Here is a 23,700-nt window from a genome sequence, read left to right on the forward strand (position 1 = left end):
TCGAGTTGGAAATCATTGGAGTTCAAGGATCTTAGTATGAGAATAGATTGACCTTTGGGCTTCCGCTTTTAGCTGCGCTTTCGTAATAGTATCTTTGTGATAGAATTTTAGATCACTAAATTGTATTTTATACTAATTTTGATTTAGAATTAATAGTCCGGAAGTGCGGGCTGTTACACCATGATTGTATGGGAGGTTAGCTGTTTGATACTCTTCTTAATATTGTAATTTTAAGCTTTATATTCTTTTATAAATTCTTATACTTAGCTTTGAGTTAATTTTATTGGGACTTTTGGTGGTTATAATCTTGTTGGGAAGGCGTAATATTTTCCCTGCCTGCGAAGTATGTATATATATTAACCAAGGCATGTTTGGAAGTTGAATCAAGTGCTGCAAAGGTAAACAATGTTTAAATTTCTAAACACTAAATTATATACCTTGAGCGTTGAATTGAATAATGATTTAGATTTCGGTTATGGTTCTAGTACAGTGACATTTAATCTCTCTGCTCTTGTATGTGTTGATAAACGTAAAATGTAGCAGTGGGAGACACAAAGGCTAATTCTGACATAAATGAAAATGCTATTGCTGAAAAATCACATTAGACATTGGATCATTTTAATATTCGACAAACTTTAATTTTTTATGCTCAAATCACATCTTCATGTTGAATGCAAAACTAGAGAACAATAGTTTATGTGCTTAGAATTGTAAGAGCATTTTCCTCGTATCTCACACTGCTATGAGACTAATTTAGAGTGGATTTTCTTTCAGAACTTTGCGTCAAGAGCAGACACGATATTTTTTGGTGTTTTTGATGGACATGGGCCTTATGGTCCCATGGTTGCTAAGAGAGTCAGAGATTCTCTCTTATTAAAACTGAGTACGCACTGGGAAGTTCATGCGAAAACTGATGATGTTCTTAGAGAGATTAGTCTTAATGGCACAGGTAGCTTGAACTCTGAAAACACATCCTTTTTAAATGATGATGAAGAACCAAGGGCATCGGTCGTTGTTGAAAAAACTGAAAAGCACACAAATATGTTTCAGACCCTAAAGGAGTCCTTTTTTGAAGCTTACAAAGTCATGGATAGAGAACTTAAGATGTACACTAACATTGATTGCCTCTGCAGTGGAATAACAGCTGTAACCCTGATTAAGCAGGTCCCAGACTGAATTTAATTGAAATTGGTTCCCTTTAAATTATATAAAATTCATTCTCAACATGAATTTCTTTATGGTTTCTTGTAGGGCCAAGATCTTGTTAATAGTAATGTCGGGGACTCCAGAGCTGTAATGGGTACAAGAGATAAGGACGATTATCTTACTGCAATACGTGTAAGTGTACCCGTGGCAACATACAATCTCTGTCTCTCAACAATGGTGTCTGCACCTTACCAAAAATTTAAGCTTACCAAAAAATCAGTGGTGTCGGCAGCAATACTACGACTTTCTACATTGCAAATTCTTGCTGTAGTTGATTCTCAACCAGGAGGTGATAGAATCGAGACCTTTCCTGGCCATCCAAAAGTTGGTTTTCAGCAGTTCTCTGGGTACATTTTTGTCGATGAAAAACAAGAAACAGTCTTGTTTTACTATTTTGTCGAGACCTTGTTTTACCATTGTGAATTAGAAATTCATTCAATTCTTGAAGCTAAATTCTTGCAAATGATTTCAATAATATCATGATATTTCTGTTTATTATATGAAGCAAGCGTAAGCCATAAAATTGCTACTCTATAATGTCAGGATGTCATATAGACAATCATAAGTAATTAGGACACCAAACAAGCTTCTTAGTAAGCTGTGTAGGTTATAAATACGACACCGACTGGCTAAAAATGATATTTTCTCCAGCTTATAAACTACTACACATAGTAAAGAATCTAGAATTGCTAGCCTACCTAATTTCTGAGTCATTGTAGTTTTGAGATGCAATAATATGTGGGTGCTATTGATAATTTTGAATTTATTTACTGTTGTATGTACTAACACAAGGTATAGACAGGCGCAACTGTGTTCAGATCCATTGTTGGAGGCTCAAGTATTGAAGAACGTGAGCGTTGTACACAAGAAATAGCAAGGCGAAATATATCAGGTTTTAAAAACTTATCCTTGTTTAAATTTTGCCCCCATCCTGAATTGGTTTCCGGTTTACCAATTTTTTTCACGATTCTATGTACAGAAATACTGATGGTGGAATTTTCTTTCTCTTTTTCTGTTAAATACTGGATATTCCTTTTTTTTTGCTAAATTTCTGGAAAACCTTTCATTGCTTATAACACTGTAATCTGATGTGTACTCCTATCTGACTTGCACAATGGGTTCTTTGCTTATTGAATAAGTAGACATTAGCGAAAGTCGATTTGAAGGTTCTGTTCACAAGCCTGTACACTGCTAAGATAATGCTCATAAACTGGGACCTGTTTCTACACAGAAAATTAGACACACAAGATTATCTTTTGATATTTTTTTGGCATGCACCTAATATCTGGAGCCATTGCATAAACCAGTGACTGCTAGAGGTTTAATGCATTTCAGGAGTCTTCTGCGTTTTTGCATTTATAAATGCATCTTTTTCCTCCATGAATATTAATTAATATAGTCCTTTTCTGAATAAGGAAACCAACTTGGTTTATGTATCTTCTTTTTCCTTTTGATACTCTCTTTAATGAGTATAGCTGGAACAATGGTGAAATAATATGTTTACTTGTACTGTGTCTTTGTGTGTTTCTAGTTCTAAAATCAAATGCCTAAGTAGCTAACATTATACTACCTGTATTCTTAACAGAAGCAAACATGTTGTACCTGGAGTCACCTGCAGGAGTTGGATTCTCATTTTTTTTCAAATAAATCCTTCTATGACTATGTTAATGATGAGATGACAGGTTTAGATTCTATACTTCATTTACATTATCTTGCTTTCAGTTTTTTATTACAGTTCTTGTACTTTTCCTAGTAAAAGAAAAAGGAAAGTTGATTAAGGGAAGTTCCCATAGTACAAGGACAGAGATTTCTTAATTAGTGGAGAGAGTTATGGGGGTAAGTTCTAGTACAGATATGCATTATCGTAATAACTTTGATCATAGTCAATCATTAAGACAAAGTTTATTTTTTGATAGGACACTATGTTCCACAACTTGCACAACTCATTGTAAAATCAAAAGCGAAGATCAATCTCAAAGGAATTGCGGTTAGTACAACTTGCTAGCATATAATGCAGCAAAATCTTCGAATCTACTGGTTTACTGAACTGAAATACTTGTGTATGAGCCGATAGAGAATCCTCTTTTAGAATTCAATACATATTTTAATTCAAGAGGTGAATACTTATGGTCTCATGGCTTGATATCAGATGCAACTTTTGATCTGTTCAATACGGTATACAAATTGGACAGGAATACATGTAAGTATTTCCTAATTTTAGGTAGTTCTTATTGATTTAACAATTATTAGTATAAATCAGATGTAAAGTTTTTCCTTTTTATTTAGTAGTACATGTAGCTTTTGTTATGTGCATTTGGATGATCACTAAGGTCTTACTCTATCCAAAAGTCTTAATTTTTATAATATGTGTATTTTAGCTGAATTGGTGTACATCAATGATGCGGGTGGAGTATTAGTATCAAAGGAAAAGAATCACGTGCAAAGAATATATTTGATATTGCTCATTATCTTCACGTGTGCTACAACGTAATAATCTTAACACTGCAGTATGGCATTCAAATGTCAATATCTCTCAATTTTCCCGTCCGTATGACTGTTTACACTTTACTCTTTTCATTCTTGATCTATATGGGCTTCTTGTTGCTGGAAGGAGATACGGTAATTATAGAAGAGCCTAATACATTTGCTGAGATGTACAAGTGGAACTCAAGAAATTGGTTAAAGAAAAACCGTTGCGAGACCAAGACAAGCTGCAGATGACACCCAAGAGCGCACAAAATTTTCGCTTAAAATATGTCCATTTAATCATGTAGTTTTTGAATTAATACCAAAAATAACCATTCTCATTTTTGTTTATTTTGTTGACTTGCATGAAAAACATGTTTATGGCATGTTCAATTTACAAACAAATATTATCATTTTTTTGAGAAATATGTTACATTAGGTACTTAAATGTTACAAATAAATTGGTATAATATATTACAAATAATTATAAAACTTCTACAATACAGAAAAATGTTACAATGATTTTGTGGCCCACATGTGGGGACCATTTTTTTCCTGCAAATTTTGAGTGCAAAGGTAACATACATAGTGTGATACTATAGACATAGTTTGATGTTACCTTTGACTGTTATTGTAACACAAATGTCAATGTTACATCAGAGAAAAATGGATGTTACCTTAGGGGCCAAAGGTAACTCGAAAAAAAAATAACTTAATTTCTATATCACCTTAGGGCTTTAGCTGGTTGTGGTAACATTTTTTTGGGCCTGTTGTATTATTTTCTTGTTGTTGTAGGCCATCTATGGCATAGTGCAATTACGGGCAATTATAACTTTACCTTTCCCAATCACCCCATTTCCGTTAAGCAACATCTCCAAATCAGTAAGTATTTTCTTGCACATTTTATGTTTTCATGCAAGTTATTCTGCGCTATTTTTTGTGTGCGGGTTCAGTGGTTGTTTTCTAGGATCAAGTTTTGTGTTATTTTATTTATGGGGCGTTCTTTATGGGTAGGTTGTAGGACCTTTTATTGGTTTTACTTTTTTAGGGGAACCAAATGGGTTTAAAGAGGGCATGCGAGTTGTTCTCAGTCAAGAACTCTCTTCGGGGGGGGGGGGGGGTTCATTGCAGAACAACCTTCTGGAGCCGACCCAGGGTGCTTATTTCTTCCTTATTCCTTGCCTGTTGAGTTTAAAGATGGCATGCGAATGGTTTCCGGGGGCAAGAATTTCCTTCGGGAAAACTTGTCTGCAAAACATCCTTCGGGAGCCGACTCTGGGCATTTTCTTATTCACTCGGTTTCAGTTTTTTTTTCTTTGTTTAATTTAAGTACATGGACTAATTTGTCTCTTTATTTACGAATACAGGGACATGGACCGAGCGAATCCTCCATCCGAGACTTTTATTCCGAGAGTGAACACTCTGGCTGGGACTTCTTTCATTCATCCCGAAAGAATGGGACGAGCTCTCTTTGGCTCAGTGGCATCGTATCCTGCGGCCAACAATCGCTCGGAGCTGTCGAAGGAGCGTGTGTGCCAGATGTACTTTGACTATTCAATCCCTACGGGCTACTTTTGGCTGTACGCTGCCAAGAAGGACGAGCGTATCTACGATACTCCTGGCGTGCTGAGGGGGTATGGAGACTGCGCCGTAGGAATCTCGGAGGCGGCTTTCAAGTGCAGCTTTAGAGTGCCGCTGCTGAAGATTCCGAGGAGGCTCTTCAGCCAGATGGGAATTTCCCTGGGACAGATGGATCCAAATGGATTCATTCCCATCAACTATTTCTTCAACATGTGCCTTTAGGTTGGGGTTTAGCCTCTCACTCGGCTATTCTTGTATCATTACGAATTTCGGAACAACCCGAAGAGTCCGAGCTTCTACAATATTGCCCATCGGGCTGGCCGAGTGGATTGGATGACCACCAATTCCAGCAACAAATCCACCCACAACCATCGGTGCTTCATCAGTGGGCCTAATCTGGCCGAGATATCAGTGTGGCGTGACATCAATGCTTCAACTCTTATAATACCGAACTTGACAGAGGAGGAGAAGGACCTTTACGCGGCCTTAGTGGACGCGAAGGTGAGCAAGCTTGGTCCCGAAGATTTACGGGACAAGGACTGGATTCTAAGCTTGTAGGGTGGTGGTAACAGTCTCCTCCTTCGTCTATTTTTTATACTTGTAGCTTTACCATTACATAACTTCTTTCCTTTATGTTCATTCGGTCCTTTCTCCTTTCTGTTTTTACGCATTGTTTACTTAGCATTTTGTAGTACTTGCTTATACTGACCTTTCTTCTGTCTTTCTTATTTTTCAGTGTCTTCTAGGGAAGCCCTCATCGAGAGGAAGAAGGCCAGGGCGGCCGAAAAAAGGGCTACAGAGGAGGCAGCAAGAGCCAAGGCGACCGACAAGAAGATTGTTCCGGATCCTTCCGAAGAGGAGACGGAGGAGAGGCCCGAAGATGAGAGGGAGGTCCCACTTCAGCAGGCCCCTCCAGCTTCGGAGGACGACGAGGGGGACGAGCCGGAGTTTATGGGAGAGGGGGCTTCATCCAAGCGGCTCCGAAGTCGAGACAGAGTCGTTCAGACGTTCATCCCCGGGTGGGGCGTTCTGACGTTCGATCATACTGTATACCCGGTAAGGGGGAGTAAACTAAAACCGAAAAACCAAAATCAAGCCAAAAAATCGAAAAAACCGCACCGAAAAAACCGAAATCGATAAAAAAACGAAAAAACCGTAACCGAACCGATATAACGGTTAGGTTACGGTTTCACCCTTAAAACCGAACCGAAAAACTGAACCGCTTATAATATTTATTAATTTATTAGAATTATTTATTTATGATATATTATTAAATATTTATGATAAATTATTTACTATACATAATCTTAGTAGTCAAAATAAACCAGTACTTTGCTTCTTGCAACTCTTGTCATGCCCTTGTTCATGTATATGTTTATTGAACATATACACCTCACTATCAACAGTCTTTCCGGAATGTTATTCAGTTTGATCATAAATTATGTAATTAATTTAATTTCTTAATTCTAGGATATAAAGTTGATAGATCAAATACAATGGTAAAATGATGGTATTTCTTTCTTATAATTTAAATAAAATTTTAGTTTTTAAAATTAAAAATCGAAAAAAGCCGAAACCGACATACGATTAACCGAACCGAAAAAACCGAACCGAACTGACACATACGGTTTGTTAATGGTTTTTGGTAAAAAATGAACCGAACCGATCCGTGTATACCTCTACTACCCGGCTAGGCAGTCGACGAAGGATGTGGCTTCCGACCTGTGCCACGGTCTACGGCTTCCTACTGATCTACCTTTCTTTGCGGCGACCTCTCTGACAGAAACTTGTACTGAGCTGATGTATTTCATGTACCTGATATATAGTTAATTTTCTTTTACTTATCTTAGTCTTTCTTCATATTTTTCTCTTCGTTCGTTTGACATATTTTTGCCTTGTGTATTTTTTGTAGGCTGTTATCTGGGCTGTTGCCGTGGATGACAAAGTCCGAGACCTGGAGATCAGGATGGCCGAGGTTAAGGAGCTGGAAAGAAGGGCCACGATGGCCGAAGAGGAGCTCGGGAGGGTGCACACCCAGAACGAGGTGTTGATTGGTCAGGCCAAAATGCTGCAGGCCGATAAGGAAAGGCTGGAGGGAGTCCTTTCCCGGGCAAACCGGAGGATCGTTCACATGAATGGTCAGCTGAAGAAGTCTTGAAAGGAACTTCGTAAAACCAAGAAGCAGCTGGATCATACCGAGGAGCGATGCTTCCAATTCGGGGCTGATTATGTCCTTGAAAATGCCCATGGCCTTGGATGGGATCATAAGCAGCTGCTGGATGACATCATAGAAGACCCCATAGGTTGGGCGGCCGTGGAAGCTCCAGTTGTCTCCTCGGACGAGGATAAAGAACTTTCCGATGAAGACCCCCAGGCCTAGATGCCCCTTGTAATAATTTTTTCATTTTGTAATGTTCAGATATCCTACCTACGGGCTTTTGTAATCAACTCGCCTTCGGGCAAAGTTTAAGTTTTTAAATGCATATTTCTTTTCTTTCGTCGGCATTGTTTATTTTCACTTCATTCGTCGCATCTTCGGCTTTATTTTTGTCTTAGCAATTTTTAGCAGATATTTCTGTTCATTCATTGCATCCTCGACCTTATTTTTGCCTTAGCAATTTTTCTAATTTATATCATATTCATCTTTTCCCCCAAGTGTTAAAGGGGCGAGGCCTTAACCCGATGGTGAACTCAGACCATTAACACTCAATAGGATAAGCATTTTTAGGCGAGGGAAGAAGGGATGGCCTTTTTGGGGTTGCCCCTAGGCCAGTCCTTCTTCGTTCCATCGGTAAAAGAAACTGTACTTGTAAAAATTTAAGCATGACTTGTAGAATTTGAAGCACGATAAAACCTAGAAGGGGAAGGGCTCGTTTTCTTTGGGATCTCCCCTAGAAAAGACCTTTTTCGCTCTCCAGGTTTACTTGTAAAAAATTTGACGTATCACTTGAGGACGAAGAACTTGTTTTCTTCGGGATCGCCCCTAGACAAGGCCTTCTTCGTTCATTCGGCAATATCACCCTTTTTTTCTTAGTTCTCTTTGGTGATAGTGAGAAATTATAAGGGAATGACGAAGGGGAAAGTCTTCTTTCAGGATTGCCCTTAGACGTTCCTCATTTGTCCTTGCCGTATGCATCCATTTTATAATAACTTATAGGGCAAATGATATTAACCTATTTAGGATTTCCCCTAGATAATAATCATTTACCCTTTTCGCTTAAGCAAACCAAACGTGGCAGTCGAAGGGTTTATTTTCTTCGGGGTCGGCCCTAGATAATACTCATTCGACCGCTTAGTTTGTAATAATTTTAAGTAATGAATTTGCGAGAAAGAAGTGTATTTTTATTGATCATTAAATCATTACACTTTTCAGAATGAAGTATAAATGAGAAAGAAAAGTAATGTTCCTGTTAGTCCCAAAGTATCGTAGAAGGGGGGGGGGTTGAATACGATACCTACAATCTTTTTCGATTCGTTTCAAGTTCTTCGTTAAAAGTACGGAATCAAAAACAACACAAAACAATTCGAGGAATATATTGTTTTATTAATATAAACCTTGAGGTTGCTACAATCTAATCAAAGTATTGATTAGCTACAATAAATTCAGCAGCATAACATTCTGTTTACAAGGATAATAAATGTGAAGCTTTAATGGAGCTCTCGTAAACTTTCTGTGTTTGCTGAAGAAGATAACCAACTAAATTGAATTACATTCAATTGCTGCTTTGTAGTCTTTCAAAATTAAATGGACAGCTGGCCAATTATTGTCCACACAAATCATTTAACTTTGCTGCACATTAATTCAATGAACAACACATTTGTGGTGACATCTCTGTGGTGACAAGTTTCCTCTATGCATCCTCTGTGGCGACAGCTTTGTGGCGACAAAGTTGTCTTGCAATTCTCTGTGGTGACAACTTCTGTGGCGACAGGCTCTATGGCGATAATTGCTCTTTTGTGGCGACAGTTGCCTTGAGAGCAATTATTCCAACACCTCTGTGGCGACAGAAGCTTCTCTGGCGACAGACTTGCCTTAGAGCCATTTCTCTGTGGTTACATCTCCTGTGGTGACAGGGGTGCCTTAGTGCCATTTCTCTGTGGTTACATCTCCTGTGGCGACAGGTAGAGAGAGCTGTCTTTACTTAGAATATTTTGGCTCTGTGTCAAACCATTCTTCAATGTATCACTCATTTTTCTTCTGTTAATTGAATCAAAATACTTCCTTGAAAGTTGATGTTTGGTGCACTGGCCTGGTTCACAAACAACTAGCACTGAGAGGATCCTAATTCAATTTGTCTTGTGATTCTGAGTTGATACATACTGATGTTTATCCATTGCTTCTTTCACTAAACCCTTGATCTGTAACACTTGAAGTCAATACATGCAACTGATATTTAAAGCCCTTGATGTCTTATTCTTCATGGCTGCTTGAACATAACAATAAACTTCTTCCCATGATCTGTAAGAGGACTTAATGAATCAATCACATCATTTGGTTTTTTTTGTTTATCCAGTCTTCATCTGAAGGGTTCCTGTGCTTCACAGTTTAATAATGTTTATCTGTTTCTGTTTTCATGTTGAGTTATAAATCCTCGATTACATGTTACATTACATTATGCTTTACAATCTCCCCCTATTTGATTGTTAGAGTTCGACAAGCAAATCCTTAAGGATAACTCAACTGATAATAAGAAAAAGTACGAACTATAAAACAAATAAAGATATTAAATACATTCTGGATTACATATTCATTTCCAGATTTCTTAAGATACAAATTACAAAGAAGTGTTCCTCTAGCCTGAACATATACTCTATGTCTTCTTTGTCTTTATCATTTTCTGCTTCCTGCTTCCTTCTTCTTCTTGAGGCTGAACGGATTTTCTCTTAGAGACTTTCTTCTTAGGACCTGAGGGTTTAGGAGGATATTCTTTCAGCTCATTCAATCTAGCTTGAACACAATCACGAGCTTCTATTTCAAGTGCATTGACTGGAGGTTGATTGTTTAGCTCATGAAGCATTATCTCAAGATACTTGACTTTAGAGCATTTAGGAACCAGATCAAACAATAGAGAGGATTTTCTGGACATTACGAAAACTGTTATCCTTTTTGGATGTCCTCTCACTCTTCTAATGTCATTGATCGATTCTTCTTCCATTACTTCGTCAAGAATCTTTATGATAGGGATCAAAGCAACCTTGTCTTCTTTACAAGTGGATAGTTTGACATCCGTCAAGGCTTGCTGAATTGAGCTTGATTCACTTGTCCTGAAGTCTTTGATTCTGATTCTACATTTGTTAATTCTAAAGACTAGCTCTCCTTCATTGTCAATGCTGATTATGGGTTCAGTATCTTTCAGAAGATTAATTTCTGCTTCTCCATTGATGAACACCATTTCATGATATTCTCTAGTGATTGCCCTCATATCCTTCTCCGTGTCTCTGATCATCTTGTCATTGAGCCTATAAGCGTATAGAACTTCAGCAGCTTTGACATCTGCTTCAGATCTCTTAACACCTGGAGCTGTCAGTTTAGCTCTTTTGCTCCTTAGTTGACTTTCCAGAAAGGTAAGTTGTAGATAACAAATGGTTCTTATGTGTTGGTCAGACATGGTGATATTCTACAATCTACCACCCGCAACAAGTTTGGTCACGAATGGATACATAAATGCTTGAGGAGATACATCCATCATCATTCTCCAAAGTCTGTCTCTGAAATTTTCATTTTCATTCGATTTCAACCATGGGATTTTTGAGACTAAGACAAACAATTCATCAATGTTCAACTTCTTCAGTACACTAGTAGACACTTTCATCTGTAGACCATATCTGTGATTGATAGTGATCTTCCATCCATTCTTTAGAATGTTCACAGTAGTTCCAGTAATTACTTTGCTGAACTGATCATAGAACTCATGGATGTTTTCATATGTCTCTCTGTGGTGCTCCACAGTTCTCAACAGATTAGAGTTTCCAGGGTTTGAATAGTGATATGTTTCTGGTTTGTCCATTTTCTTCTTTATTTCTTCCCATTTACTTCCTTTTCTGTTAGCTCGAAGATATGCTTCTCTCTCATCTCTGTTCCTTTTTCTTTGAATAGCTCTTTGAATTCTTGCTCTAGATCTTTCTATTTCTTCTTGAATTTCCAAATAAGAGCGATTGATTTTTTCTGTGATTCCATAGGATAGACAGTCGTCTGAGAAAGCATCTTAGTCTTCAAATTCTTCATCCTCTGTGGTGATCATTCTTTCTTCCGTAGCCACTTTTTTAAATCTTGGCTCACACCCTATCGGAACATTACTTTCATCTATTTCACCTTCTTCTAGTTCTTCTTCAGAAAATAAGGGTCTTGGAGCATATATCTGAGACAACAGATTTTTCTGAGCTGTAATGATTCGGCTCAGATGCCCTCATTTCTCCCCCTGAGATGTTGCGCTTTCCTTAGAGAATCTTTCCCTTAGAAGCACCCTTTCATCAATTCTCTCTTCTAGCTCTTCCTTCATCTCTACTTCAAATTCATCATATGTACCAGTGGTCTGAAAGGCATCTTGAAGTAGATTAACAGCAGTCTCCACCTTTTCTTGTTCAACTACCCTTTTCTCCCCCTCAGTTGGGTTATCCTTCAGAGCTGGTGTTGATTGAGCATGTAAGGTCGAGACAGGGATCTCAAGAGAAACAGGCAGTTGCTTGCTGACTGAGGTCATTGGCCCAGTACTGGCAAGAGCTGCTTCAGATGAGACCGGGATCGACGCTTGCTTGCTAACTGAGATCTTTGGCTCAGTGTTAGCAGTTGCTTTTCCTTTTCCTGTATGAGAGAGAGATCGCTCAACGAATTCCCGTAAACTGGCGAATGCTGCTTGTTGATGTTCAAGTTGATCGGAAAGACTGGCGATCTGATGATCTCTGAGAGATAGTTCTGTCTGAAAGTGTTGATCTTTAAGAGCCAGCTGTTTCTTGAGATAGCTGTCTTTGAATGCTAGCTTCTCTTTGAGATAATCTTTAGTGACGTAGTTTGATAGATCTATAGGTGTAGTTTGGATGGTAGGTGTCTCACAGGCTTCTCGCAGTGTATCGCTCAGCACTCTATCACTCGGTTTAGGGTCATGTATGTCACTCGTTCTCACAAGTTCACTCCTCGCAAAGCTTCGAGTTCCAAGTGTACCTGCAGAAGACACTGGAGCCATCCTTAAGGAGGTCAGCAGTGGTGCAATGGGAGTTCGTAATTCCCCATCCTTGTCTGAGACAAGTTGCCTATCATCAGGAGATGATTCGTCCAGAGTTTGAATCTCTGGGGGGAGCACTGGGGCCATCATATCTGGCATCTGATCCCCATCTTCCCCTTGTATCCGTGAAGATACATTCCCCTTTGGCTCACCAGTTAAATCTGGTTCATCGCCAATAGGTTGTCGATCCGCACCTACGTCGGATCCACTATCCGCAGATGCATCCAGGTTTATTAGTCCTGGGCAGGTAAGTGTTGTGCTAGGTTTGGCAGTGATTACAACACTCTCTCCTAACACCTGTGAAGGCAGTTGATCCATTGAAGGACCTTGAACAGGATATTCTAACCGTAAAATGGTTGAATTCCCTGTTACCGTCAATACTTCCTCACCAAATAGTACTCTTCAAATTGACTCATTTAAAGCTTCAAGAGCTTGGATATTATATAAGGTGTTTGACTCGTTACAGGATGCCGTGGCTGACGGGCGAATTTCAATAGATCTACTTTGTTGAGAAGATAGATCTAGTAACTGTGTAGTTGCCTTTTTAGCCAGAGAATCATTTTGAGAAGATACCTGAAGGTTAGCAGTTGTCTTGGGATGTTCACTACTTTGCTTCATAGGAGACAGAGCTGCGGGTTCACTCAAAGTACCTTCCTTATTTGCTGCATCTAGTGCAGTTTCTCCCTCTATTTGCATAGGGTCCTTATACTCTAGGGTTTGAGCTAGGAGAGATGACCGTGTTTGGTTTGGCTCTAGAGGGTGGTTATGAATTTATGGCATGCCAAATTCACTCCCTAGTCTATCTACTTATTCAACAAGTATCTGTGTGTGCTGAGAATCAAGGTGTAATTGATCTATGCTAATGAAATCAGAGCATGCTTCAAAAGTACGACTCATAGCAGAAGTACCCATACCTGAGAAGACTGGTCTATAGACAGAGGTATTAGAATGAGTAGACTCAGCAGCTTGATGTGGTGGACTAGCAGCTTCAGGTTGAGGTTGAGGGGAATGTTTAAGTTCAGCTTCTTGTTCTTGTTCAACTTCAGCCTCTGCTTGGTCACCATGCTCAGAAATAGATTGATCTGCTTCTACATTCACATCTTCTTCAGGTTCATGATCAATATTTTCCTGTGGGTCATTTTCAGCTTGAGGTTCATCTGCAGCTATATGTGCATCTTCAGCTTCTTCTTCTTCTTCATATTGAGCATTGATAGTGGCAAAGATATCTATCATGTGGTCTGTTAGGAAAGCAACCTCTGAGTTTGGATAGTTCCTTTTCTTGTGTAGCTTTGTTACTAACAGTTGAGACAAGACATGAGGATCTTGCATTAAGTCACTGTGAGTGGATGTCTTTTGGGATTCTGACAATTTTCTATTTAACACTATATGAAGAAACCTTGCATATAAGATAAAGTTATGATGATTTAATTAGTTCTCCAAAATGTGCTCCATGAATAACCTCCCAAAGTTGATGCGAAGATTATTCACGACAGCAACCCCAACAACTTGATTGAAGATAGTGAGTCCATGAAATCCAGCTGTCTTGGGAGACAAGCAATGAGACAGTATATTGAAGAATAGATTCTATTCCTTCGGAAGATGACTTTTGTTGAAGTGCCTTGGTATATCGTCATTCGCTGTCATTGTGCTCCTTATTGCTCAGAAGAAGCTGAGTAGTTCCCAATCTTCTGGAGTGTCATCAAAGTTATCACGAGGTAACTGCAGATGTTCATTGAAATCATCCTCTATAATTCTGATGGTAACATCATCAATGTCAAAAGAAAAAGCTAATTTTTCATCTGCAGAAGAGTTTATAGCTGTTGTGTGTACATGCCTGAGAAGCTCAACATTCAATTTCATATTAGTCGTTAATGCGAAGCGCACAATTGAATGTTCGTTTAAAAAACAGATCCAAGTTTCAAAGTGTACCATTTTCACGGGATCACGTTCAATAATAGAAACAAAATTTGTTTTTGGAATCTGAATATTATTCGCCATTTGAATAAAATGAGAATAAAATTTAGATTTAAAATAAATTGAATTGTTCTCTTCGAATTATTAAAAGAAATAAATAGACTCTTATTTAACACACTTTAGTTCTTAAGGATTAACTAAACAAGGCCTTAAATTAAATTAAGATAAAACCAATTAATAACTTTGCCAATCAAAGCCTTAAACAGTCACAAACTAAGTACTTCGATCTCCAAAAATACTCGGTGAAAGTAGATGATTTTGGTATCAATCGAATCCTTGTGATTTGGGCTTTTAAAAACTACAAAAATTATAAAATTCGGCAGAGTTTTGTTACTGATTTGATCAAAATGAGATTAAGTCCTTCTCCTGCGATTTGAGTTGTGTGTATATACTAGAAAAAATCGATCTGTGTGTATATATACTCGCAACACACAACCAAATTTTACAAAGTTGCTGTATGGCGACAGCTTGGAATCCTTCTGTGGCGACACGGACTCTGTGGCGACACGGAAGAGTTGTACTTGGAGAATTTCTAAATATTTCTCTCTGTGGTGACACAGACTCTGTGGCGACACAGGAGAGTTGTACTTAGAAAATTTCTAAGGCTTTCTCTCTGTGGCGACACACTCTCTGTGGCGACACAGGAGAATTGTACTTAGAAAATTTCTAAGGCTTTCTCTCTGTGGCGACACAGTCTCTGTGACGACATAGGAGAGTTGTACTTAGAAAATTTCTAAGGCTAAAACTCATGTTGTGACCCAACAACCTCTGTGCTACTGTAAATCATTTTAAACATCTTTTAAATATTGAATCATTAAAAAGAATGTCAAAAATAATCAATCACACTTATTTTTCACTACTTCTACAAATATTATCATTACATTGATAACACTATATTTTTGTGAAAAATGATTATGCTGTAAAATATCTAATATTAATTTCAATAAACCCCTTTAAATATTAATTACTTAAAGTCCACTGAAATTAAATTAAATAGCTTTATCAATATGAATGTGCTCAACCATATATATAAATTGTATGCAAGCACATAAATGATTGAATTACGAGAAATAATTAGTGACATGTAAATTCAGATGTCCTTAAGATATTGAATTTAAACAACAAGTGAATTTAACCAGAACAAATTGCAGTTATTGACTTCTAAAATTAATTAGAAATATTTAACATCCCAAGTTCACTACCCAACTTAGAGAAAGTATTTTCATCAAGTGGTTTGGTGAAGATGTCTGCAATTTGATCCTCTGTGGGTACAAAGTGTAATTCCACAGTGCCATTTGCGACATGCTCTCTGATAAAGTGATACCTGATATCAATGTGCTTTGTTCTTGAGTGCTGAACCGGATTGTTTAAGATTGCTATTGCACTTGTATTGTCACAGAATATTGGGATCTTTGATACCAATAGACCATAATCCCGGAGTTGGTTCCTCATCCACAAGATTTGAACACAGCAGCTTCCAGAAGCTATGTATTCAGCTTCAGTAGTTGATGTGGATACTGAGTGCTGCTTCATGCTATGCCAGGATACCAATTTTCTTCCAAGAAACTGACAGCTTCCTGATGTACTTTTCCGGTCAATCTTACAACCTGCAAAATCTGAATCTGTATAGCCAACTAGGTCAAAATATGTACCTTTAGGGTACCAAATTCCAAGATTTGGAGTTCCCTTGAGGTACTTAAATATTCTTTTAACATCTATTAGATGAGATTTTTTTGGTTTAGCTTGAAATCTAGCATATAAGCATGTTGCAAACATGATATCTGGTATACTTGCTGTGAGATAAAGTAATGAGCCTATCATACCTCTGTAGCTTGTGATGTCAACTTTCTTATCAGTTTTGTCCTGATCAAGCTTGGAGGCTGTTGGCATGGGAGTCTTTGCTGGAGTTGAATCTTCCAGATTATACTTCTTAAGAAGTTCTCTGATGTACTTAGATTGATAAATGAATATTCCATCTTTCCTTTGACTCACTTATAATCCAAGAAAGTAGTTCAACTCTCCCATCATACTCATCTCATACTTACCTTGCATTAGCTTAGAGAATCTCTTACAAAGATCAACATTAGTAGAACCAAATATAATATCATCAACATATACTTGAACTAATATCATATCAGATTTATGCACTTTATGAAACAGAGTTTTATCTATGACACCTCTAGTAAAACCATTTTCAAGTAAAAACTCAGATAGAGTGTCATACCATGTCCTTGGAGCTTGCTTAAGACCGTAGAGAGATTTGAATAGAAAGTATACAAAATCAGCCAGATTTGGATCTTCAAACCCAGGTGGTTGTTCCACATACAGTTCTTCTTCTAACTCTCCATTCAGGAATGCACTCTTCACGTCCAATTGATAAACTTTGAATTCTGAATGTGCTGCGAATGCCAGAAACATCCTGATTGCCTCAAGTCTAGCCACTGGTGCATAGGTTTCATCATAATCTCTACCCTCTACTTGATAGTATCCTTTAGCTACCAGTCTGGCCTTATTTCTCGTTACAATGCCATCTTCATCTAACTTGTTCCTGAATACCCATTTAGTGCCTATCACTAACTTGTTCTTTGGTTGGAGTACCGGCTTCCATACTTTCTGCCTCTCAAACTGATTGAGTTCTTTTTGCATAGCAATAACCCAATCTGGATCTTTCAGTGCCTCATCCACTTTTTTAGGTTCCATTTCTGAAAGAAACCCTAAAAAGTGGCATTCATTCTGAGTGGCATGTCTTGTTCTCACTCCTGTGTCAGGATCACCAGTGATCAATTCAAAGGGATGGTCTCTGTTCCAAACCCTTTAACGAGGCATATAAGATCTTGATATTTCCCCTTGTTCAGCCTGATGTTGAGTGTGAACTATAGATCCTCTTCCTGCTCCCCCTGAGTTGCTGTCACCATGACTGGATGATTCTGATCTATTTGTAGTGGTTCTTGATGGAGTTCCTAAATGATTATCATGATAATTATTTCCACCATTATCACCACTTGATCCTGAATCAGCATTGCCCTGAACTACAGGCACAATTCTAGCAATCTCAGGTTCTATTATATCCAAAGGATCATCTGATAGATTCTCAAATTCCAGAGATTCAGAATTCTCTTCTCTCTGCAGGCTTTCCAACTTTGGTTCGTCGAATGTTACATTAAGGCTTTCAATCACCTTCTGATCAGAAATCACATAAACCCTGTAAGCTTTGGATTCTAGAGAGTAGCCAAGAAATATGCCTTCTTCTGCTTTAGCATCCAACTTTCCTAGATGTTCATTTCCTTCCTTTAGCACAAAACATTTAGCACCAAACACATGAAAGTATTTCAGTGTTGGTTTTTTGTCAGCCATAATCTCATAAGGAGTCTTGTCATGATCTTTGTTAATCAGGGTACGATTTTGAGTGTAACACGCTGTGTTGACAGCTTCAGCCCAGAAGTAGGTAGGAAGTCTTGATTCACTTAACATAGTCCTTGCTACTTCAACCAAGGTACGATTCTTCCTTTCTAGTACCCCGTTTTGTTGTGGAGTCCTTGGGGCTGATTACTGTCTCGAAATACCTTTCTCCGTACAAAATTTATTTAGAAATGCATTCTTGAATTCTGTCCCATTATCTGATCTGATCTTTCTAACAGGTAATTTTGCTTCCATCTCAATCTTCTTTATATGATCCACTATCAGCTGAGGTACTTCATCCTTGGATTGTAAGAACAACACCCATGTGTACTTGGAGAAATCATCGACCATTACTAAAGCATATCTTTTCCTTGATATTGACAATACGTTCACTGGACCGAATAAGTCCATGTGAATCAACTGAAGAGGTTCAGTTATACTTGTCATTTCCTTGCTTCTGTGCGATGCTTTCTTTGATTTCCATTTTTCACATGCTTCATAGAGTCCTTCTTGACAGAATTCCATCTGTGGTAGTCCTCTCACTAGTTCTCTCTTGATCAGAGAGTTCATTATTTTGAAGTTCAAGTGCGAGAGCTTCTTATGCCATAGACAACTTAGTTCTGATGAAGCTTTGTTGTAGAAACATCTGCTTACTCCATCACAGGTAGACTTCAAGTCAGCTACGTACAGATTACCTTTCCTTACTCCCTGTAAAGCAAGCTTCTCATCTTTCCTGTGAGAGATCAAACATCTTTCTGTTCTGAAATCAATATTGTATCCCCTGTCACAAAACTGACTTATGCTCAGAAGATTATGCTTTAATCCTTCCACAAGAGAGATGTTCTCAATGATGACATTGTCAATTTCCAAATTGCCATATCCCTTAGTAAATCCTTTGATGTCATCTCCAAAGATAACTATAGGGCCAACTTTCTCAACCACACCCGTGAGCAGGGATTTTTCTCCTGTCATGTGCCTAGAACATCCACTGTCCAGAATCCACATGATCTTTTCTTTTCTTACCTTACCCTGCAAACACAGATTGATTAAGAAGATTTTGGTACCCAAGCTTTCTTGGGTCTTGAAGGTTTAGGAGTAGAAACAGCATCAATAATTGAAACCTTAACATGCTTAGCTTTCACTTTGGCTGGCTCCTTCTCATTGTTAGTCTCAACAGAGTTGTCAGACTTAGAAATAGGAGTAACAGTCTTGTCTTGTGTGTGCTTATTACTCATGCTTGACTTAGTGTTGATGCAAGTGCTAGCAGTTGCATAAAAAGCTTTAAAATAATCAGACATGGTAACAAATGCACATGGCATACATCCAACTATACCGCAAGGTTCATGAAAACTAGGCATGTTAGGCATGGCAGGCATATTGGAAGTTGCAATAGATTCTACTTTACCTTTAGTGCATGCATGTGTAAGATATGCAGCAGAATTGCAATTATTACAAAGCTTCCTAGATGCAGATGAGGAAGATACAAAATCACATTTCTTATTAACACCTACCTTGCCATTCCTGTTCTTCTTAGTCTTAACCTTAGCACTCTCACCAGTCTTAGAGTTGACTATAGGTTCTGGTTTCTTAAGAGTTTCAGGTTCCTTTCTATCCACCTTAGTACCTAGGTCAGCTATGGATTTAGCTTTCGTAGCTGGAGCCATAGGAGTCTTAGGGGATTCCTTTACATTCTTTCAATCTTCAGCAATCAATTCCTCATTGATCAGCAAACTTACTTCATTCAAAGGTTCTGAAACAGACTCAGTGAATAACGGAGATACAGCATCCTTAATAACATATGGAACTTGTTCTGAGATAAACATGTTTATCTCTGATGTGCTACTATGTTTCTTACTGTTCAGCTTAGAATAGTCAAGTCCTATTGAAGTCTTAGATTTAAATCTTTGACTTTCTATTATCTCCTTCTGAGTCAGAGCTGCATTCTTAAACGCCTGTAACTTATTTTCTAAGTCAGCAATTTGGGTTCTAAGAATGGCCTCTATGTCTGCATTGCACTTAACCTTATTTTCTAGATACTCATTCTTTTGCTTAAGGCCTTCTAGTCCAACTACAAGCAATTCTAGTTCTTCATTCCTAGAGGTTAAACTCTCAGATTTAAGAACTAACTTATCATTTTCCATTTTATATGCAAGCATGCTTGTATGAACATTATACAATTCTAAAGTAAGTTCATGCACAGTAGATTTGTATTCAGATACAAACATTTCTATAGTGTTAAGTTCAGGAACCTGAGATGATCGTGGTAATTCCTATGTAGGTCTGCCATGAGAGCCATATTTACATGCTCTTCCTCTTCATCCGAATCAGTATCATCCCAGTTTTTTCCTTCAGCGATGTAGGCTCTGCCTTTTTCCTTTACCAAATAAGCATTCAGCTTCTGTTTCAGCTTCTCATTCTTCCTTTTCAGATCTTCATAAGTTTCCTTCTTTTCATAGGAATCATTTGATTTAGCTGCCTTGGGCTTTCTGCAATCAGATGCAAAGTGCCCTAACTCATTGCAGTTGTAGCATCTGGTTTTGCTCTTGTCAACCCAGCTTGATTTGTAGCCTCCTTTGGAGCTTGACCCTGACGAGTAACTTCCTTTCTGAAATCTCCCTGATGAACCCCTTGGTTTGTAGTTGGGCTTTCTTCTGAATCTAACATGACTAAATTTTGCAGCCATGTATGCGATAGATTTGTCCTCCAACTGTTCAAGTTCCTCTTGAGTATAGAACTCACTTTCATCTTCTGGCTCACCATGAGTAATTTCAGCTACGACAATTTCTTTAATTGTTAAGAAGGGTACAACCTTGTTTTCTTGAGATTCTGGTTCACGAACTACAAGTGCAGTGATTTTTGCAAGTGTCGTACTCTTACTGTCAACAGAACTAGGTCCATAGATAATGGCTCTTTGCTCTTGCTCCAGCTCATGTGTTCTTAACTTACCATAGATCACATCCAGGGACATAGTGATAAAATCTGATCTTTCCCTGATTGATGTGTTCTTTTGTTCCAGGTGAACTGGGAGCGTCAGCATAAACTTTCTGTTAGACTCTCATATGGGGTAGACTTTCCCTTGCAGCTTTAATTCACTTAATAGTCTTGTATATTTCTCAAAGAGTGAATACAGCGCTTCTCCGAGTTGAAGTTTGAATGCCTCATACTGAGTCGTCAGAATATCCATCATGTTTTCTCTGACTTCCTCTATTCCTTCCATCAAATGCTCAATGGTCTCCCATATATCTTTTGCACTGTTACTTCCTAGAAGCTGATGGCTCATATCATTATCAGTCGATTCCACAATTATGAGTTGTAGGATTGTGTTAAGATTTATCAACTTCTTATCGGCTTCCGTATATTTAGACGGATCCTGGGAGTAGATGTGGAAGGAATTCTTACACCAGTTGTAGTTGTGGATTCAACAATTACTTCCATCGGAACATAAGGTCCATTCAGTAGTATCCCAATGTAAAGTGGATTCGAAACTTTCATAAATAGCATCATCTTTTTCTTCCATAGGTTGTAATTATCTCTGTCAAATGGAGGAACCTTTATGCTTCCAATTCTTTGGTTATTCATTTTCTTGGCGGAATTAAATTATTTAAAATTCAAAAAAATTCAAGAAATGAGAATTTTTGAAAATTAAAAAATTCAAGAATTTTTTTTAAGAACTTGTTTCTTTCTCCGGATCTTGATTTGTATGTCAATCAACAAGTTCTGATACCAATTGTTAGTCCCAAAGTATCGTAGAAGGGGGGGTGCTGAATACGATACCTACAATCTTTTTCGATTCGTTTCAAGTTCTTCGTTAAAAGTACGGAATCAAAAACAACACAAAACAATTCGAGAAATATATTGTTTTCTTAATAAAAACCTTGAGGTTGCTACAATCTAATCAAAGTATTGATTGGCTACAATATATTCAGCAGCATAACATTCTGTTTACAAGGATAATAAATATGGAGCTTTAATGGAGCTCTCATAAACTTTCTGTGTTTGTTGAAGAAGATAACCAACTGAATTGAATTACATTCAATTGCTGCTTTGTAGTCTTTCAAAATTAAATGGACAGCTGGCCAATTATTATCCACACAAATCATTTAACTTTGCTACACATTAAATCAATGAACAACACATTTGTGGCGACATCTCTGTGGCGACAAGTTTCCTCTGTGTATCCTCTACGGTGACAGCTCTGTGGTGACAGAGTTATCTTACAATTCTCTGTGGTGACAACTTCTGTGGTGACAGGCTTGATGGTGACAATTGCTCTTCTTTGACGACAGCCTCTATGGCAACAGTTGCCTTGAGCAATTGTTTCAACACCTCTGTGGCGACAGGAGCTTCTGTGGTGACAGAGTTGCCTTAAAGCCATTTCTCTGTGGTTACATCTCCTATGGCGACAGGGGTGCCTTAGTGCCATTTTTATGTGGTTACATCTCCTGTGGCGACAGGTAGAGAGAGCTGTCTTTACTTAGAATATTTTGGCTATGTGTCAAACCATTCTTTAATGTATCACTCATTTTTCTTCTGTTAATTGAATCAAAATACTTCCTTGAATGCTGATGTTTGGTGCACTGGTATGGTTCACAAACAACTAGCACTGAGAGGATCATGATTCAATTTATCTTGTGATTCTGAGTTGATACATACTGATGTTTATCCATTGCTTCTTTTACTGAACCCTTGATCTGTAACACTTGAAGTCAATACATGCAACTGATATTTAAAGCCCCTTGATGTCTTATTCTTCATGGCTGCTTGAACATAACAATGAACTTCTTCTCATGATCTGTAGGAGGACTTAATGAATCAATTACATTGTGTTTATATTGTCTTCATCTGAAGGGTTCCTGTGCTTCACAGTTTAATAATGTTTATTTATTTCTGTTTTCATGTTGAGTTATAAATCCTTGATTACATGTTACATTACATTATGCTTTACAGTTCCTTACTGATAAAATTTTTGAAGGCGACTGGCATGCCAAGTGTTTTTGAACGCTTCGCCAGCCAGTGTTTTTAGCTTATAAGTTCCTGGGCAAACGACCTCGTTTACTTTGTAGGGCCCTTCCCAGTTCGGCTGTAGTTTCCCTTGTCTTGTCGGCATGGATGTGGCTAGTTCTCGTAGGACTAGATCTCCGATGCCGAACGTCCTCTTTTTAATTCCAGAATCATAGTATTGGGCTGCCTGCAACAAGTATTTCATGTTTCTTTGGTGGGCGGCCTCTCTTTCTTCTTCTAACGTCTACATTCGCCCTTAATCCGAAGCTATTGATTTCCACGTTGTAGATATCGATTTTGTAAGAGTCTATGCCCACTTCAACCGGAACCAGGGCATCTTTTTTATATGTCAACTTGAAAGGAGTTTCCCCGGTGGAAGACTGAGGTGTTGTTCGATAAGCCCACAAGACCCAAGGTAACTTTTCGGCGCATCTTCCCTTGGCTCCGCCTAACCTTTTCTTATTCCTTAGAAGATTATTTTGTTAGCTGCTTCGATTGCCATATTCCCCTAGGGATGTACAACTAAACTGAACTTCTTATGTACTCCGAAATGATTTAGAAACCTTTGAAACTTATTTTCGATGAACTGGGTCCCATTATCCGAAACACACACTTTCGGGATTCCAAATCTGAGAATGATATGGTCCAGGAAGAAATTTTGGGCTGCTTCTTCAGTTATGGCGGATAACGGCTGGGATTCGACCCACTTGGTCATGTAGTCGATGGCAATTATGTAGTACTTTGCATTTTTGGTGCTAGTAGGCAGAATTCCTACAATGTCTACAACCCACATTGAATGGGGCTAAGGACAGAAGTCATTTCCTCGGGAGGTTGCTTCAGAACTGTGGTGAAT

The 23,700-nt window shown here is 38.2% G+C and overlaps 2 protein-coding genes across 7 annotated transcripts; one reads left to right on the forward strand and one right to left on the reverse strand.

Moving 5' to 3' along the window:
• The first annotated feature begins 236 nt into the window (after nucleotides 1–236).
• On the forward strand, nucleotides 237–6,626 carry LOC141720687 (putative protein phosphatase 2C 33). 6 transcript variants are annotated; one of them, XM_074523248.1, is made up of 6 exons: nucleotides 255–398; nucleotides 775–949; nucleotides 1,051–1,164; nucleotides 1,252–1,553; nucleotides 2,005–2,098; nucleotides 2,792–3,028. In XM_074523248.1, the coding sequence occupies exons 2-5, from the start codon at nucleotides 902–904 to the stop codon at nucleotides 2,078–2,080; spliced, it is 540 nt and encodes a 179-aa protein (XP_074379349.1). In that variant the 5' UTR covers nucleotides 255–398; nucleotides 775–901; the 3' UTR covers nucleotides 2,081–2,098; nucleotides 2,792–3,028. The 6 variants fall into 6 exon arrangements, 5 of the variants coding, with proteins under 5 accessions (XP_074379347.1, XP_074379350.1, XP_074379346.1 ...); XM_074523246.1 differs by having other exon boundaries at nucleotides 237–398; nucleotides 775–1,164; nucleotides 1,252–1,338; XM_074523249.1 differs by having other exon boundaries at nucleotides 237–398; nucleotides 775–1,164; nucleotides 1,252–1,338; nucleotides 2,009–2,098.
• Nucleotides 6,627–23,017: 16,391 nt separating this feature from the next.
• Nucleotides 23,018–23,640, reverse strand: LOC141719416 (uncharacterized). Its single transcript, XM_074521794.1, has 2 exons — nucleotides 23,411–23,640; nucleotides 23,018–23,312 (listed from the first exon to the last, which is right to left on the reverse strand). The coding sequence occupies exons 1-2, from the start codon at nucleotides 23,638–23,640 to the stop codon at nucleotides 23,018–23,020; spliced, it is 525 nt and encodes a 174-aa protein (XP_074377895.1).
• Between the last annotated feature and the right edge of the window lie 60 nt (nucleotides 23,641–23,700).

Source organism: Apium graveolens, chromosome 4, assembly GCF_009905375.1.
Source record: "Apium graveolens cultivar Ventura chromosome 4, ASM990537v1, whole genome shotgun sequence".
Taxonomy (NCBI): Eukaryota; Viridiplantae; Streptophyta; class Magnoliopsida; order Apiales; family Apiaceae; genus Apium; species Apium graveolens.